Here is an 18,576-nt window from a genome sequence, read left to right as displayed (position 1 = left end):
CGCGTCCGCCTCCAGCTCTCCACAGCCCTCGGTCCGCCCTCGAGCCGCGGCGTGGGGCAGCCACGGGGCAGCCACCGAGCAGCCGCCGCTCCCTCCCGCGCAGCGCGGCTCGTCGCCCGCCCTGGGGCCTCCGTGGAGCGGCTGCCGAGGGCGGAGGGCGGTGCAGCGTGCGCCGGGGCGGCTCCCGCGGGGGTGGGCGCCCAGCAGCCCGCGGGGCGGCCCCACTTCCCCACGGGCGGAGGGCGGGCGCGTTCCCGCCGCGCAGGGGTGCCGCAGAGCCGCCCCGCGCCTCCTGTTCACAGCGCCTCTGGGAGCCGGTGGCTCCCACCGCCCGCCCGCCAAGGTAAGCCGGGCAGGGAGGGGTTAGCCGGACCCCCAGGGGCTCCCAGCGCCAGCTCGGGACCCCGACGGGGCGGGAGGGCAGAGGTGTGGCCGCCGTGGGAAGCGTGAGGCGCCCGGCGACGGCGTGCCGGGGGGCGCGGGGTGTCCCGGTCGCTGTGGTGAGAAATCATGCGGGCAGGTACCGGTGCTCGGGGTGGGGAGTTGCGCCAAACTCTGCTCCGGGCACGGCCTGTGGTGCCCCTGGGAGGCGACAGCCCGGGGTGGCAGCGTGGGTGCCCGCCGAGGGGAGCCCGCCCTTCCCGCCCCGCCGCCCGCGGGGCCCGTGAGGCGGCCGCCCTTCACACAGACCTCCCGCCTCGGGACAGGAGCCTTCCGACGGCAAACGTGGCCTGAAATGAGATAGTGGGATTCGGTGCTGCCGTGCTGGGCCCCGGTGTGGGTTGTTCTCTTCGGCGGGGTTAACCTGAGTCAGGCCTACACTGTGCCCAGACCCTGAGGGGGCGAGGAGGAGGTGGGTCACGCCCAAGGCGGGATTGCAAACGCATCCTTGTAGCCTCGCAGGGCAGGTGGGATCCCTGGGGACTCGGTGCCCTGCCGTAGGTGGTTGCATTGGGAAAGTGAAAGCAGGCAGGAGAAACTGCAGAGCAAGTGACCTGGCACCAGCAGCCAAAAAATATGGCATGTGAATGTGCTAATCTATCAGTCTTAAACTAAGCATATAAGAGAGTGGTGTGGTTATGGCAAAACAGCCGGTACAGACTTCCAAGAAATGCAATTTGTGTCTCTCTGCTGGTGGTGGATTTGACCATGTGGTTTAGGAAAGAAATAGATATGTCTCCTGACTTTGAGAAGGCCCATCCTGCATGATACCCTTGTGTGAACACCATGGATAAATAACATAAATACAGTCTCCACAAGCTTGGGGTGTTTTTTCAGTCCCTTGTGCACCAAAAGAGAAGTTATTAAATCCATTCATTGTCACACTGGGAAGATGTATCTAGTAGGGTCTTTTAGGCAGCATATCATCCAGCCTGTCTTAACTGTCATTAAAAATTTGGATGCAGGAATATAGCCTACAGACAAAATATTTAGGGTGCCACCAAACTGGGACAGACAGCTTGACTTTTTGAGGTCCTTTCCTGTCCCAGATCATTCTGATTCTGTGATTAGCTTGGCTCCAGCTTGACTCTACCCCTCGAAACTTCTGTTTGCAGGAGTCTGGCAGTTGTTTTTCCTCTTTGGTTCTAGTTCCCCTTTGTAAATTACATGATGTGTGTTCTGTCATCAGTTCCTGACTTGCTTCTAAAAAATACTAATTTCACATATGACTCTTATATTTCACAGTGACTCATTGATGTCACTCTTAATTTATTACCCTGCTGCTGCACAACAGTGATGTAAATGTAGTTTCCAGGACTCATTTTAGTACATGTTTCATTAGAGGCAAATAGGTAGGCCCCAGTCCTTTTGAGGGCTATACTAGATGACCTGCACCACCTGTGTAGGCTCCTACTCATTTGTCATCCCTGAATTTACAAAGTTTTTTTTCCAGAAACATTGTAAATAATGTGAATTTAGATTAAAACTTTGTTTAAAACAGAATGTTTAACTTTTTGCTGGACCTGTTCAGTTGTTTTCCCCTGTGGGCTAAGGAGACTATTACATTTAATTGTAATTTCTGTTTTGTGTAAGCATTAAAAATGGGGATAATTTGGTTTGAAATATGGATTACTAATGTCTTTGGGAGGTTTAATCAATGGAGCATTACAGATTTGTTTTATATACTCAGAGAATTCTGATCCATCTGGGACCACACATAGCTTAAAAAATGTATGCTCTCTGAAAGGGTACTTTTATTCATTCTCTGTGTCATCTGTTTCTTCGTTAAATACTCCTGTGGGTACTACAGACTCTTCTGAGGTTTGGAGGCAAATATGACTGAAGGCTCAAAGTAATTATTGAGTAAATTGTGTTTTAATTGTTCATGCTGGAATTTGTGATTATTTCATGTGCAGTATCTTCAAGCAAGGTGTGATGCCTTTGAAGTGCTGGTTTATTTTGTTATCAAATGTATTTATTCCAGCTAAGTTTGATTTGCACAGATCAAATTCTGATTTTCACTATACTTGAGCAGTGTCTGCTAGATCACACACTATAACTCATGCACCTGTGAATCAGGCTATAAGCTTGATCTTTTTTTAATTTGTAAAACTCTAGAGGCTGACACATTTGGGAGGATAACAGTATGCACAAAGGGGGCAACAGTATGAACAGAGAGGCCTGCTGGTTGTTGTAGCAGCTTAACTCAGTATTGCGGCCAGAGGTTTCTTACGTAGTAAAGAATTCACCCAACCCGCTAAGAATTTGCTTTTCCGGTTTTACCTTTCCTTTTAGAAGTGTCATAGAGCAGTGAGAGGAACAAGAGGCAGAAAGCTTTCCTTCTCTTGCTCTGCAGTAGGTGGTGAAAGGAGAGGTAGGACTTGGGTAACCTGTGGATGGAGGGATCAAATATTGCATCTCTCTGGCCCTACAAAATGACTGAGAAAACTACCAGAAAACCAAACAAGGTTTGCCTTGTTCAAGAGAGGACTTGTCTTGTTTGCAGATTCATGAATATCCGTCCTTTGAGACAAAGATCTGGGAACGTGGATTTTCTTGAAAAAGTGTTTACGTTTCAGAGGTGGCTTTACAGGAATGTAGTTGAGTTTGATTTTCCTGCATATCATTCAAATATCAAGGCCCCTATCCTTTCCTGCTCTTTCTGCAAACTACATGTGTTTTTCTTTCCCACAGACCTTTTTTTCATCTTTCATTTCAGTACGTCTTGACTTGTTTTATTGTAGGCCCATTGCCCTGTTGTGATGATGACTTCGCATGGTCAGGTGCTGATATGCAATGAAAGTGAAAATAAGACCTCTTATTTGCCTACAGCAGTGCAGGAGCTTTAGCTTGTTTCTTTTGGAAGGTTTCCAGTGACAATGGTAACTTGCATTCATGCAGACCTTCCAGAGCACTTCTTAGACTTTATAGGCAGGATCCTCCTCACCCAGGTCCAGACATTAGCATTTTAGTTAGTCACCTGAGGTTCTGAGTCACCTTTACAGTCAGGTACTGCTAAAACTTGGTTCAGCTGTTTTAGACAGCTGCCATGAATCATGCTCTATAAAATTACCTTTCTTTCCCTTCATTGACTAAAAAGAGCCTGGGATGAGCAGATCAGATGCAGATGTCATGGAAACTCCACCATATATGTTTTCATGATTAGGAGTGATCTGTAACAGTAAAATTGCTCTTGGAAAAGCAGGCATTTTAGGCAGCTTTCCTTATCCAGCCTATTGATTCATAGCTACCCTAGACAGTAACTGTATAGCTGCCAGTGTAGAAGATGGTATGTTGCACCGTGAAAGAAAGAAGCCAGGGTGCCGTGTTGTTCTGAAGTTTCTGCAGGAAACTTTTGAGCATCTACATGAGCATGTGTTCTTCACCACCCCTCAACATTCATCTATAGCATTGCTCCTGGGCTGTGAATGAAAAGGAAACACAAATGACTTTGATCTGATTTACAGCTTCAATGTGAGTATTCACAAACTGGTTTGATAGTGACTTTTAAAAAAGTTTAAGTCTGTCATTAGTTTCAAAACCTTTTTTTCCGCTAAAGTGACCTTTTAGATCTGTGGCTAGCTAATTGCTCTCATAATTTTTGCTACCAGAAGTACATCAGCCTGCACACAAGACTGCTGCTTCTTTTTGAGCATTGATTCAGCATGCCATGAATTTAGGCTCAGATAAAGCAGGGCTAGGGTTATGAGTATTTTGGGGAGTAGATGAATTATGAATCCTAGAAGGAAAAGAAGGTTCAGTAAATATGAACCAATTTTTTCTATGATACTCGGTTTAGAAGTGCATAGAGAGACAATTCTGATAGAAGTTTTGCACTGGATGCTTCTCCTCAGTCCATTACCATTTTTACTTTTACTCTGTATTTGCTTGTAATCTAAAGCAGTGGATGTAGAAGTGTGGCGTGTAACACTAATATTGAAGGATGAAACTCCCTGTGTATCTGTTATCAGTGGTGGGCAGACCCTACATGGCTGATATCACTAACAACAGAATGTTCTCAGTTGTCTTCAGACAATCCAACTGATACAATAAAAATTTTGGTGAAAATCTTGTACCTACAAGTGGGAATGTATGGGGAGCAAATCTGCTTCTAGCAGCTTTGCTAGTCCATCAGACAGAGGGAATGTCTAGGAGCCAAAATCAGAGGTACTCACCAGATGCTTTTGCTGATAAAAATTGCAAATTACCTTCTGAGTCCCCAGTTTTAGGCAAAATAATGTGTCTGCTTAGAAGGCAGCTCACCAAGGGAGTGGTCAGGATCTACAGAATTGTCACTTAAGCTGCTGGCATCAAGTCCATATAGGCAGCAAATGAAAACATGCTCCTCAGTGGCCTTAGCTGGTCTGTTTTGGTACTCTCACTCTATCTTCAGATAGCCCAAACTGCAGGCACGTGATTACTTTTCTTCCACAGCTCAGAAAGATTTTGATGTGATTTTGAAGATTGTTTACTATTTCTGACAGTACAAGAAGCCTCCATTCTCTCACTTGCTATGGGAATTTCATTGAAGCACAGAAATAAGAAGGATGTTTCAGCCTAGAACATGTTTTTGAAGGGGTTTTTTGTGGTTTTTTGTGTCTGATTGTGAATTTTTTAAAAAAATCATTTAAGTAACAGTCAAGTCTACTGTTTGCTGTGCTTTTTGATGAAATCTTACGTTTGGAAGATCTGCTGTACATGTGGCTTGGAGGGCCTAAGTGCTGAGATAACCCTAAGCAAGTGAGAATACATGCTAAAAACATGAACACAGATAACATTTCCAAATACTTGTTGTGATTGCAGCTTAGTTTTGTACTTTGATGACCACGTCTTCATGACCGAAGGGAAGATGGCAAACCTAATGTTTGAGAGAACAAATACGAAGGACCCAGTGGTTTTGGGTGCCAGCCCTAGGAAAGGATTCAGCATAAACTTAACTGCAGTTTTCTCCCAGGGGGGGAGCCATGTTCTTCCATGAAATTCAGCAAAGCCTTTCATATCTGTCACTAAATTGACCTCCTTTGTCTCCCCTGTGTCATGCCCAGAGAAGCTGTGGATGCCCCATCCCTGGCAGTGTTGGGGCTTTGAGCAACCTGGTCTAGTGGAAAGTGTCCCTGCCCATGGCAGGGGGGGGGTTGAAACTACATGATCTTTAAGGTCCCTTCCAACCCAAACCATTCTGTGATTCTCTGATGGAGTTGCTATCTCTGACCAGATCAGTTGTTCCATCCCTCCTCCACTTGGTAAGGAAAAAAGAGAGGGAGGCAGTGGCATTTCCTTCTCATGGGAAACCTTACAGAAATGGAAGAATTATACTGGAAATGTCACAAGGTTGTTCTCTTGCGGTGTTTTCTTCCCATAACTGTTTCCTTTGTGTGGTTAAGGGCTTGTTGGGCTGTGGGAAAGCAGCCACAGCCATACCAATATAACATCCAATCTGTGGTGACTCCAGGCTTCCACTTTCCTTACAGATCTTTGGCTGAAACCCACTGCTTATAGCAGTTTGTGATCACTGTGCAATTATATAGGTGAAAGAAACGCTTTTCTAGGTGGAAAATTAATAATGGGCCTTGAAATTGTACCTGACTCCTCAGTCAGTAGTAAAGCTGAGAAAAAGGTTTATAAAAACAATCTTCATTGAATTTTTCTACCGCTCGCTGTGGTACTGAGCGCTGTACTTTGAAATACTTGTACTTTCATGTTACTGAAGCATTACTTGCTTCATTTGATTTTAATACATAAACTGGGTATGAAGCAGACAAACAGGTTCAATAACAATTATACAGATTTATTTTCACCCTTTTGCTTCACTCTTATCTGTTAGAGCATTATATGCATTTCCTCTTTCAGTCTTCCTTTCCTGTACCATGTGTGCCCTCCCTTAAACATTTCTGGCAGTAATAAGAACATGTGATTATAAGAGATAATAAGGTGACCTCGAGCTTTTGCCAGTAACTAGGGCCTAGGAGTAAGTTATTTGTATGGGTAGACAGTTCTGTCATGGACCCTTATAGCATGTCTTGCACATACCTGTAATGGCTTACTATGGGAGGGACTGAATGCTGGCAAAGATGTGAGCCAGTGATTATTCAGTGTAGCAGCTTCTGCACTTAAATTTTGTGCTGTAACTTCTCCTTCCTTTTTTCTTTTTCCTGTTTGTGCTATGATTTTTATTATTCCACACTTAACATCTCTTGATTCTATAGGGGACTGGAGAGGGGAAGGATTTTCTCACATTGGATCCCTGTATGGCTTCCTCTCATCTATGGGCTTCCTTGTCTACCATTTTCTGCTTGTTAGATGATCTGTTCACATGGAATCAGCCTACCTTATGAATTGTGAAGCTAAATATCAAAATCTTCATTTAGTAGAGAGCTACAAGACACAATTCCCATAGTTCCATGACTTGAGGATAAGGGAATACTGGGAACAGTTCAACAGCATCAAATGGGAATGAAAAGCTTATAGCCCATGTGCTCCATTGCAGGTTGGAGTTAGGCTGAGCATTCTACTGAAGCAAAAAATTATTAATAATTGTGCTATTCTCATTTGCTGGCAATTTTTAACACTACGAGACAGTCTCTTGTCATATAAGTTCTGTACAGCAATGTTGGGTAACTGGAAAAAAAAAACAACAGGAAGAAAAACATTACAACAACATCAGCAAACTACAGATTATGGGAAGGAGTGTGGAAACAGAACAAATTTGTGCTGCACAGACTTATGTTGCCCTGTCACTGTTCTGCTCTCCCATCAAGGCAGGGTGGGGGAGGAATCTAGAACTGAGTGAGACTCATACTTTCTGGTAACTTGTATGTCTGCAGTTGTTAATACCTGAGTAGAGCTGAAGCAGATATGCTGTCAACACAAGATAGATGAGCCTAGATCAGCTGATGGTTCATAAGCTGAATCCAGCTCAGGGGACACACTTCCATCCGCCTTTCTGCCTTTTGAAGGAGAAAAGTTCGAGGGAATGGAGATCTTGTTTCTGTGTGCTAGTAATCTGGCACAGAATAGGGAATTGTTTCTTCTACCAATCTGTGCAAAGACATAGGACTGGAAATATGTCTCCTCCTACCATTTCATTCTACACAGGGCGTTTGTGCTGCCTGTATGGCTTATGGGGAGAAAGTCCCCAAACTGGACCATTCTGCAGTAAATAATTCTATGACAAAGGAAGAAGATCACCAAGTCTGTAGCTGTGCATTATTTCTGTAATGCCCTTAGACCCACAGGCCAGGCTGAAGCACATTATCTGTTGGCAGGATACTATATAAAAATGAACAGAAGTACCATTGCTTTCAAGCCCTATAAAAGCAGTCCCCTTTGGGAGTAACAGGAGGCTACAAAGTAAAGTTCTGGTACATAGAAATTGCTCCCCAGTTTTCTCCTCCCTGTGTTTGTGCTTTATATCAAGGTTTCTTTTTCCCCTTGCATAAGGTGCTTTTAACTTGCAGTCCCCAGCTGCTTGAGTACATTTGGGACACATTTTCTGGAGCCCAGGATCCAGACTCTGCATCTGTGCCTGAGAGTAATTCTGGAGAGGAGCTTGGTAAATGAGCTGTCTTGCACCCAGCCTGCTTGTCATGTCCCTCTACACTCCTTTTCCCTAGCCATAGCATACACTGCCTTTCATCAGTTAAATGTTCTTCCCTTCCTCTCTCATCTTAGCAGGAGAGCCCTTTGCTAACCCCTTCTTCCGGGCTTGAGTAACTTCCTCCTGACGTACTGTGGCTAGTCCCTTGTTCTTCCCGTCAGCCTCTCTTAACTGAGCCTCTGGGACCATTCAGTAATCGTGCCATCCCACCTAACCCTAAGAACAGGACCCATAGCTGCTTCTCACAAGCACTACTCTCAGTAAGTGGGATAAAGAAGAAAGTATGTGTTTGGGGTTGCACGGGGGAGAGAGGAAGGCTGGGGAGCATAGAGGTGATGGATGCTGAGGCAGCATCATTTGAAGGACAGCCTCAGTGTCCCATGGTGCTTTACAAACATGCTAAAACTTTCTCTGTCTCGCCAGTGGAAAATGAAGTACTCAAATGTATATCGCTGAAAAAGATGATGGTGTACTTGTGCTCAGCTGGTGTACTCATGCATAGGAGTTCTGTGGTGGTTAAATTATCATCATCTCGGCAAGACAAGGGTAAAGTACAACTACAGCAGCATAGCTTTCAGGTCTATGAAATCTGGGTCTTTTGAACTAATAAAGACTTATTCCAAATTCAGTCCTAACTGCAGACTTGTTCCTGTAACGCAAGTGAGTTAACTGTGGATTTCCGAAACAGCAAAAAAGAGAACAAGCTTTCAAGAGGTTTGATTGTATAAATGGTTACAATTGTATAAATAGTTAAAATTTCTGTGAAACAGAAGCAGGATCTGTGAGTTTGAGGTGCTTTCATCTAAAGATGTTTGTGCTTACATCTGGGCGGATAATTCTGGAGTTAGTAGAGTACAAATTGATTATCAGCTGTGCCTTTGATCTTGCTAGGGTCAGTTTAAGCAATGTGATACAAGGTGAGGCAACTGGAGTCAAAATTGTTTCCACGGTATATGTAAAAATGTGTCTGGAACAATCAATGGAAAATGCTAGAAGTGTTTTTTGTGGCATGGTCACCTGAAGGTGCTATAGTGCTCCAGGTTAACATTAGAAAAGGATTTTCTCACATGATTGTATTTATCTGCCATTTTAATTTTAATCCAAAGCCAAATGTGACTGAGTTTTAAACTAGGAAGGATACTTTGCAATTGTATCAGTCTTCATGCAGTTTAGTAGTGTTTTAGTGTGTCACTTTTATTCCACCATGGGCAGAGTTATGACATGTCACACCCATCCACGAATTAAATATGCAGTGTAATTTCAGCTGCAGATAAACCTACAGTCATTGGCACACCAGATTTCTCAGAAGAATAGGTGATATGAGTAAGAAACTGCTTTCAGAGTTATCTGTGTATGTAAGCTTTTTCTTGGAAAACGCCATGCTTATCAGTGTTAGGTACTTGCAGTGTTGGAAGCAGTCTAATGGCTTTTGATCCATCCTTTTCAAAATATGAGTTAGTATTAAAACAGAAGAGAGTTACAGGCTCATGTTATGTAAGTAAGAAAGACAAAAGTCAGCATGCTAACTGCCAAATCTGATTGTGATTTTGAAATCTTGGGGGCAGCTGTCATTTCTACTTTATCGCTCTAAAACTTCAATTTCCTTTCTTAGCGTCTACTAGAATTAGTAACTAATGGGATTATTCTTCTAGGCTGAATTCTGCAGAGACAGATGTTCTTTCATATCCTACTTCATAAAAATTGACCTAAGTGTCTGTGGGGACTTTTTACTAGATGTGATGATGTAGCTGGTCAAGGAACTTCCATCCTGCCTCACTGACATATGTAAAGAGACATTTGAGTAGTCAGTTTTTATTGACAACTAACTGTAGAATCATTGCAGGAAACCTAGTTAGATCTATTTCAGACCTGCATTCAATTTGGCCAGCAAGTTGTCTCCAGCAGTGGCTAGCATCACGTGCTTCAGGAGGAGATACAAGAAATCCTGTGCTGGAAGGTATGGTGTAACCTGTCTATCATGAAAATTTGACTCCTGTTTCAAATTGGTGGAGCCTTTGTTTTAGGTCTTGAAACATGAGGTTCATTGTCCTTTACTGAAACTCTCTGAAATACTGACGCTTCTAGCTATAACTGCTAGTAGAGAAAACCCACTCCTTAGCTTGTTAACTCACCAGTTTTGAGGAGTTTTACAAGTACGCTGTGCACGTTTCCCTGGAACAGTTGTGCAGACTTTCAGTTTCATTTATTATCCCATTAAATTTGTGTTGTAAGCCAGGACAAAATGATGCATAAGTAACTTTCCTCTAGGTTTTATGCTTTTTTTTTTTATCATAGTACTTTCGCATCTGTTTCCTGTGACAATCAGTTACCCTCTTTCCAGCTTTGCTCTTTATGGTAGGGCTTCTGTCACTTTCATCTCTCTTCTCTCATTTTCTTCTTTTCTCCTGTATTTAATACGGGATGATCTGCTTTGCATAGTCTGCTGTAGCTAAGGGTGAATCTGAGTGATTTAATCATTGGGCTACTGCTGGGTCTCTCTAAAATGTTGAAGATTTCTTCATTCCACTCCAGAAAGAATTCAGGCATAAAGTGTTAGCAGGAAGTTACAGTGCTGCTAGTGGTCATCTGGACAGTCAAACAGCTAGTGTCCATTCTGGTAGACTTGGTACTCTGACACTTACACACTGTAGCATAGGGACTAGGAAGTGAAGGTGTGCTTTGACCTTTCTGTGACTTGTTAAAATGTACTTCATGTATTTTTATTCTTTCTATTCACATATGTAACAGTTTAAGAATTACAATGATACTTTGAATTTGATGAATGTGTCTGTAACTGTTCACCAGATCACTAAGTGGACTGGTTCCTTATACTGTTAGTAGCATGAATCTTCTGTATGTCTTTGTTCTACTGGTACCATGCCATTCCTCATCCTTTTTTGTTTGTAGCCCTTAGGTTGATTAAACTGCATAAACTCAACTGCGACTGAGTTGCAGAGATGGTAATCTTGTGTGTGATACCGTTGGTGTTTCCTGTTCGGTGTTGCACAAGGGCTTTGAGCTTATTTTCAGACTGCAAGTGCAGAAGCCTTGTTACCATGTGACTTGGATCACTCTTCCTGTTGAAAGGGGCTGGGGGACTGGCTTTCAGTAATTTTCAGAGCTGACAGATACTAACAGTTCAAACTCTTAGTATAGTACCATGCCTGGTTTATTTGACCTACACCATATGAACACTCTGTCAGCTTTCCTGATATTTTTTTAATAGTTTCTTTTTTAAGCAGGCTGAATTTCATGCCATTGTTTTACTACTCGTTCTGTTAGCTTCCTCCCAAGTGATAGTGATTCTATCAAACAACTCAGTTTCCTATGTATTGTTCATAGACATAGTGCAGTTGTCTTACATAAGTGTGCAAATCACAAAATTTTCTTCATTCTTAAAAAAATAAAATTGTTTTATTATTCTTTCTAGTATATTAAAAAATCAAAATGTATGCATCTATGCAGAAATCGTATCCTGATTTTAATTACAGAGTTCATATTATAGACCAACAAAGGCAGTTTCAGCTCCACCTGTCAGTGCAGGACACTAACATAGGTGAGGTTCTACTTAACCCAGGTAAGAATGTGCACCGTGAGACTGAGTGCAAAGATCGCTGCTCCATTCTTGCAGCTGAGCAAGAAATTTCTCAGTCAGCATTTTTCTTTGGTGCCCTTGAATACTGGACCATCCCCAGGGGAAAACAATGTTGTTCTGTCAGCAAAGTACATAGCCCATGCAAGCATACCAGGTTGGCCCAGAGAGAGCTTCCTGGCCATCGCTGTGGGCTAGCTTGCTTCTCTGCACCTGCCAAATTTCTCTGGTGTTAGAAGTGAGATAACGTCATTCCAACTTTCTAGCCCATAGCTCAAAAAATGTAGAAATTTACATCTCGATTTCAAAATCAGGGTTTATATGGAGTAGATATTTAGGAGAGGGAAGAATTTTTGTGTGGGTCTGTTGCCAAGTTTAGAAGTACGGTGCACAGGAGTTTGGTATTGTCATCCAGGGCAGCAGGGCAGGTTCTTATGAAAAGTAAATGGTTGGAGGCCCCCTCAGAGCACCACCTGAATGGATGAAAGCAGGTCTTTGGAAATGGCAACAAAGCATGTAAGGGAGAAAAGGCAGATACTACAAATGACAGAAACTGCAGGTAAGGAGATGTGTGAACAAATATGTGGAAACTATTTTTTTTTAATTGGGTGAGCTGAAATGCAAAGATGCTAGAAATACAGAGTACAATAAAATGCAATGCAGAGTTTTGTTATTCACTTCTCTTAATTTAGATTTAAATTACTTTTATCAGCAAAGAGGCTGCTAAAATTGAAATTGGGAAGGTAAAAAAATAATAGGTCTAACAGGTCTGGGGGATTTCTGATAAATGCTGGGGTGAATATGTATTGAGTCAAAATAAGAGTCAAAATGTATGTATTATATAAACCTGTGAGAGTCTAATATGCATAAACTAAATAGTGAGACTTGGTGGTTAGAATAGCAAGCTGAAGGGCAAATGCCCCAACCCCTTACATATACACTGTGAGAAATGTAGAAGCATTAAAAAAAAATAATAATAAAAAAAATATTTTCATGAGACCTCAATGAAGATCTGGGAATGTGAAATTTGGGGGAAATAAAGGACAAGGAATACCTTTGCCTGTATGCTTCATGTTACTTCAAAAAGTGGTCTAGAAGACATCAGTTTGAAAATCAACCACTTTCAAAATAGGTTAGGTTTCACATATATGCCCTCCCACAAGCCCCTCCTTAGCATGTTTATTCTTGACAACCGCAATTTCCTCTTTTTATTTTAATTCTGATTTTTTTCTCAGCTTAATATTTTATATATAACATGAGAAACTTCTTGCAAAAATGCTGTCTTGGTGGGTTTTTTTCCTCTCTTCAGTTTATTGTAGTTGATATGATTTTAGGAGTTATTAGTACTATATACAGAAAAACCTGTCAGAAAAGTCACTGTTCAGTGGATATAGAGGAGGACTGAGTATGAAACTCAGTATTCTTCTGGAGACTCTGGTAAATCCTTTCCCCTGTTTTGTTAATAATAGCTCATACACCTGCAGGTTTCACTTTGAGTTTCTTGTTTGAATAAAATCAAATAAAATAAAAGGAATTGAAATTATTGTGGAGCAGAATCAAAGAGGAGGAGAGTGGATGGACACTGGTTTGCAGTTCAATGTTTTGGGGACTCGTTTTACTATCTTTTGCTTTTCTAGCTCTTTCCAAAATCCCCCATGAATCTGGAGAGTTCTCATATCAGTTTAAAAGATCATTCAGTGTGTTTTAACATAAAAATATTTTCAGGGTATTTGGTGATTATGATGATTTTGTCTTCCTAAACCCATCACAAATTCAAGAGGGGAAAAAAAAAAAAAAAAGAGAGACCAGTATGGGCAATGGCTTGGTGACAACATGGCTTTATCACTCTGATGATGATGATGGATGTCTGTTCATTGAAAGTGACGCCTGAAAGGGACATTGACATATTTCCTTCTCAAATTATATGTTCAGGCCTTCCCCCTTCCCACATGTGCTTAAGGTCAAAAAAACCCCCTAGTATTAAACGTCATTTACTTGAATTGATAAGGACAATTCATCAGTGACTAACTCAGCCCCAATTTACAGTGGAAATTCTTACAGAATTCTTTGCACATTGCTTTTTCATAGGATTACATTATTTTTCTTATGAATCAAATGTGTCTGGAGATTCAGAAAATCATGTAATTGCAAATAAAGAAGCTCTAAATTTATTAGAACCTGTAAAAATTGTGTAATTTGTTGAGTGTGTTGTATAATGCAATATTCAGTTCTCTTGCCTTTTTTTGTTAACTACTGAAGAGAGTTCTTAGGGGTTTTTTTGCCTTTTTAGGCAATTCTTGCTCCTCCTTTTGATAATGTCTCCTGGTTGTAACTCAAGAGTAATTTTTTTACCACTTTTATATTTCTATTCTGGAAAAATACAGCAAAGCAGGATTTCAATTTGTCAGAGGAACCGCTATGAAGACTTTTTCCTGAAAGTAGATCTAGCCAGTGGTTAAGAAGACCCACAAAAACATACAAGGGCTAGAGCTGATAAGATTACCCCAGCAGATGCTTTGTTCTCCTAAATCAGAAAACAGGAAAAACATAAAATTACTCAGTACTATTTAAGCACCGATGAGATACTTGTCAGTATGAACTGCAGCTCTATTTTTTGTCACATAACAACTCTGACTTGACTCTGCCTAATCAAATAAATGCCATTTTATTTATCCTTTTTATGAAAATCGATTTTCCAAGTGCCAGGTGTGTAGGAAGCTATACAGCTGTTGATTCAAATAAATCAATTAAGAATCAGTAATCATTTACCCAACCAGTATACTGTTGAATCTACAGAAGTGGAGTTTTATAGAGAAAGCTCTGTATGATACATAGTGAGCCATCCAGTGTGGTTTGTCACCTGGAAGTGAAGCAGGTAAGGTGACTTTAGCTCTCCATTCACTCAGTCATGTGTGATGTGTGTTCTGTGTTACACAGGCATAGCTGTACTATCTCCACTGTTGGGGTAGGGATACCCTCAGCCCTGCCAACCACATCCTATTAAAATGTTTTTAACAGAATCCAGTTCCGAAATCTTTAAGTCTTTGATTTGTGGGATTTGAGAGGACTGTGAAAGTTCTAAGTCCAGTTCCTGGTTGCCTGTGCCTGGTTTAGTTACACCAGCTACAAAAACAGTCTAAAGCAGGTAGAATATGCCCCGAGCCTGACTGATGAAAGCTGTGCATGCCTTCGCCTAATGAATTCTGGTGTTTGAGATAACACAGGTGGTAAGAGGGCAAGTGGAAATTAGGGTGGTCTTGCTTATGTAGATGCCAGAAATACCAAGAATGCAAAGGAGGCAGAGCAGCTCAGATTGCTTCAGTATTAACTGTCATGTTCAAGACATGCTACCAAGTAATTCTCAGACAACAGATACTGACTGTAGTGGTTCAGTGGCCTTTTATCATTTAACTATGGGATAGTTCTGTGACTCAAGATGCTCTTTTAAAGGAAAAGCATTAAGATTGAAGAACAGGATACTTGCTGGTCTTCTTTTCTTGCTGGTCTTTATAGTCGTTAGAGTTGTTCCTGTCCTCAGTTGATTGCTTTCTTTCATCAGGTTGGTCCTCATCCTGTAAGGTGCTGTGGTGAGTTGACTGTGGGAGGCCACCAAGCTGCCCTATCATTCCCCCCTCCTCAGCAGAACAGGGGGAGAAAATACAATGGAAAAGCTCATGGGTTGAGATGAGGACAAGGGAAAACACACACCAATTACTGTTGAGCAAAACAAGCTCAACATAGGGAAATTAATTTATTACCATTTACTAAGACAGTAGGATAATGAGAAACAAACACAAAATTAAAAACATCTTTACCCCACCCCTCCCTTCTTCCCAGGCTCAGCTTCACTCCCAACTCTTCTACCTCTTCCTCCCTCAAGCAGTGCAGGGGGACAGGGAATGAGGACTGTGGTCAGTGCGTAACTGTCTCTGCCGCTTCTATTTCCTCACACTGTTTCCCAGCTCCAACATGGCACCCTCCCATGGGAGACAGTCCTTCATGAACCTCTCCAACCTGGGACCTTCACACAGGCTGCAGTTCTTCAAGAACTGCTCCAGCAGGGGTCTTTTCTACAAGGTACAGTCCTTCAGGAGCAGACTGCTTCAGCATGGGTCTCCCACAGGGTCACAGATCCTGCCGGAAAACCTGCTCTGTGCAGGCTCCTCTCCACAGGCTACAGTTCCCACCAGGAGCCTGCTCCAGCATGGTCACACCATGGCCTGCAACTTCCTTCAGGGCATGTTCGCCTGCTCTGGTGCAGTGTCCTCCACAGACTGCAGTGTGGATATCTGCTCCAGCATGGTCCTGTATGGGCTGCAGGAGAACAACCTTGGCTGCGGGGGAATCTCTGCTCTGGCACCTGGAACACCTCCTCCCCACCTTCTGCACTGACCTTGCTGCCTGCAGGGCTGTTCCTGTCACGTTTTCTCACTCCTCTCTTACAGCTGCTGCACAGCATTTTTTACCCTTAAATATGTTGTCACAGAGGTGCCACCAGTGTTGCCGATGGACTCGGCTTTGGCTAGCACCAAGTCCATCTTGGAGCCAGCTGGAGCTACTGTCTCTCTCTGACATGGGGGCTGCTCTGGGTGTCTTCTCACAGAAGCCACCCTGTCAGCCCTCTCACTTCCAAAACCCTGCCATGCAAACTAGGTGCACATAGACCTAGCGAACCAATGAGACTACTCACATGTTTAAAGTTTGAACCCTAGTTTTATGCTATCTGTACCGGAGTTTTCAATCACTTGGAGGCTTGAGCATATTAAGAAAATGTTTATAGTTCTTGTCTCTGGCAGTGCTCCATGTCAGAACCCTTCTACACTACTTCTGTCCCTGCAAAGGAATAAATGCATGAGGAAGAGGAAGAGGGTTATTGCAGAAGCTGTATCTCCCCAGTAACTTGGTGTGTGGTGCTGTCCTCACACCCCCATCTTGTGACAAGAGCCACCATTTACCGTCATGCAGCATGTATCCATTTTCCTTGTCTCAGTGCTCTCCCTCAGATGTCTTGAGGTTAGGTAAGACTGGAGTTCTCTCAGTGCACTAGTATTTGAAAGAAAATTGGGAGAAATACTGAGACAAAAGTTGGTCATGTACCTAACCATAACCAGGTCCTGCACTAGATAACACCTAATAAACTCTTCTTGTATTAGTCACCTAAGCCAAAGAAATGCTTTCAAAATGAAGCATTCAGGAATTTCCCAGCCTCAAACTCTGTTTCCCTCTTCATCTCTCACTAGCTACATTTCTTTGATGTTTAAAATACAACCATGGTTTGTTAGCTAGTGACTACCTATGAAATGTGAATAATACAAGGAGGTTGTTGGAACTCGTAATGAGTGTAGAACCTAAGCGTGTGTTTCAGTATGTACAGGATTGACATTCTGATCTGTTAGTAGTTATTTCTAAATTATGGGTAGAGGTTTTTGCAAGTTGTGAACAGTTGTTTTGAAGTTAATTGAGAACATACTATAAAAGAACATTGCCTATTCTCTGGTTTTGACCATTGCTGGCTTTGAAATGAACTCATGATGATTCCTTTTCTGTGGATTTTTTTCTTTCAGATGGAGCAAACCTGTGATGATATAGATGAAATGTTCAGCAATTTACTTGGGGAGATGGACATGCTGACCCAGGTAGATAATTCTTTTTTCCATCAAGATTAGAAAAATAGCTATTATGCTTTAGAGAAAAGAGGCAACTTTTCTACATTTTTCATGTACTTCCACTCTGAATAAATACAGATACATTATTTTGAAAAACTTTCAACTAAATTTCTCTGCTTGACACTGAAAACAAGTGGCCTGAAGAATACAGTAGTATCAGCCCCAGCTAGATTGTTAAAGGGAGCTAACTGCTTATGGAAGATGCTTTCTCAAAAAAACCCCGAATAAACAATTTAAATTCCTCTGGGCTTGGTCCCAAGAAATTGAAAGTTACTGTCAAAACAGGAAGAGTTTGAATAAGAATCTTCAGGTACAAATGCTTTGCATACATGGGTAAATGGGATGTAGCCCGAGTGTCAAATGTAAACTTTGAAAATGAAAGCAACTTTTCAATATATGCATAAGAGTGATCTTTAGATATGGCAAAATACTAAGTTACAGCTAGGGTGGCATTCAAGAATTTATAGAGACATTACAGCCAATGCAGACTACTCTCTTGAGAGGAAACTATAAAATAGCATGAGCCTGTTTCTAAATCTATAGTCATGGAGTACTTCCTGCAAAACCTGATGAAAGGAGAATTTTTGTATCTCAAAAAAAAAAAACCAATCCCAAAAGTCAGTACATCTGTTGTACTTTAATAGATGGATGCTTGTGGATTCTGTGGGAGTCTGACTGCTTACGTCCTCTGTTTTAAGGGGTCTTCCCTCTTGGTGAATCCCAGTGCTTGCCGAATTAAATACCAATAATCCTGAGCCACAGAATAAGAATTACGCTTATACTGTGTGAAATCCAAGATTTGATGTGACATTCTTGGCTGTCAAATCCTTACTTTGCCCCTTGGTAGCCTTTCTGCTTTTTAAGGGCTTTTTATAACTGTGCATGCTTATTTGAGAGAGAGAGAGGGAGGGAGGGTTTTAGGGTAATTTTGTTTCATTATTATGCCTTGAAGTTCAACAAAAGACTGCTTGTGATAAATTTCACCTTCTCAGATTGGACACAGCACTGTTGGGAGTGCAGGTGATGGGGACAGAGTAAGAGTAACCCTCTTCTCTCTCTACACTCGGTGCAGTACTGGGTGGGATGGAACATGTTCCTAAGATGGAGACTGACTACTCCTCCCCCTCTCTAAAGTGCTGGCATCCCCTCTTACCCCAGCATTGTGTGGGAGAAGGATACAGGCATATCTGAAAGCCTGTAGACTTTCAGTTTACAGACCTGCCTCTGTTAATTTCTTTAGACTTTTAATTTCCAAAATGAGACTGTAGATAGCTTTTCAC

The 18,576-nt window shown here is 42.1% G+C and overlaps 1 protein-coding gene across 1 annotated transcript in view; it reads left to right on the top strand.

The window, feature by feature from the left end:
- The first annotated feature begins 207 nt into the window (after window positions 1–207).
- Window positions 208–18,576, top strand: part of LOC119145880 (amyloid beta precursor protein binding family B member 1 interacting protein) — a 67,170-nt gene continuing 48,801 nt past the window's right edge. Inside the window, exons 1-2 of the mRNA XM_037382644.1 lie at window positions 208–343; window positions 17,195–17,266. Of these exons, the coding sequence (XP_037238541.1) occupies window positions 17,195–17,266 (72 nt within the window). The 5' untranslated portion in view covers window positions 208–343. The remainder of the gene's footprint in view (window positions 344–17,194; window positions 17,267–18,576) is intronic.

Source organism: Falco rusticolus, chromosome 4 (genome assembly GCF_015220075.1).
Source record: "Falco rusticolus isolate bFalRus1 chromosome 4, bFalRus1.pri, whole genome shotgun sequence".
Taxonomy (NCBI): domain Eukaryota; kingdom Metazoa; phylum Chordata; class Aves; order Falconiformes; family Falconidae; genus Falco; species Falco rusticolus.
Note: the sequence above shows the minus strand (reverse complement) of the source record. Positions and strands in the feature narration are given on the sequence as shown.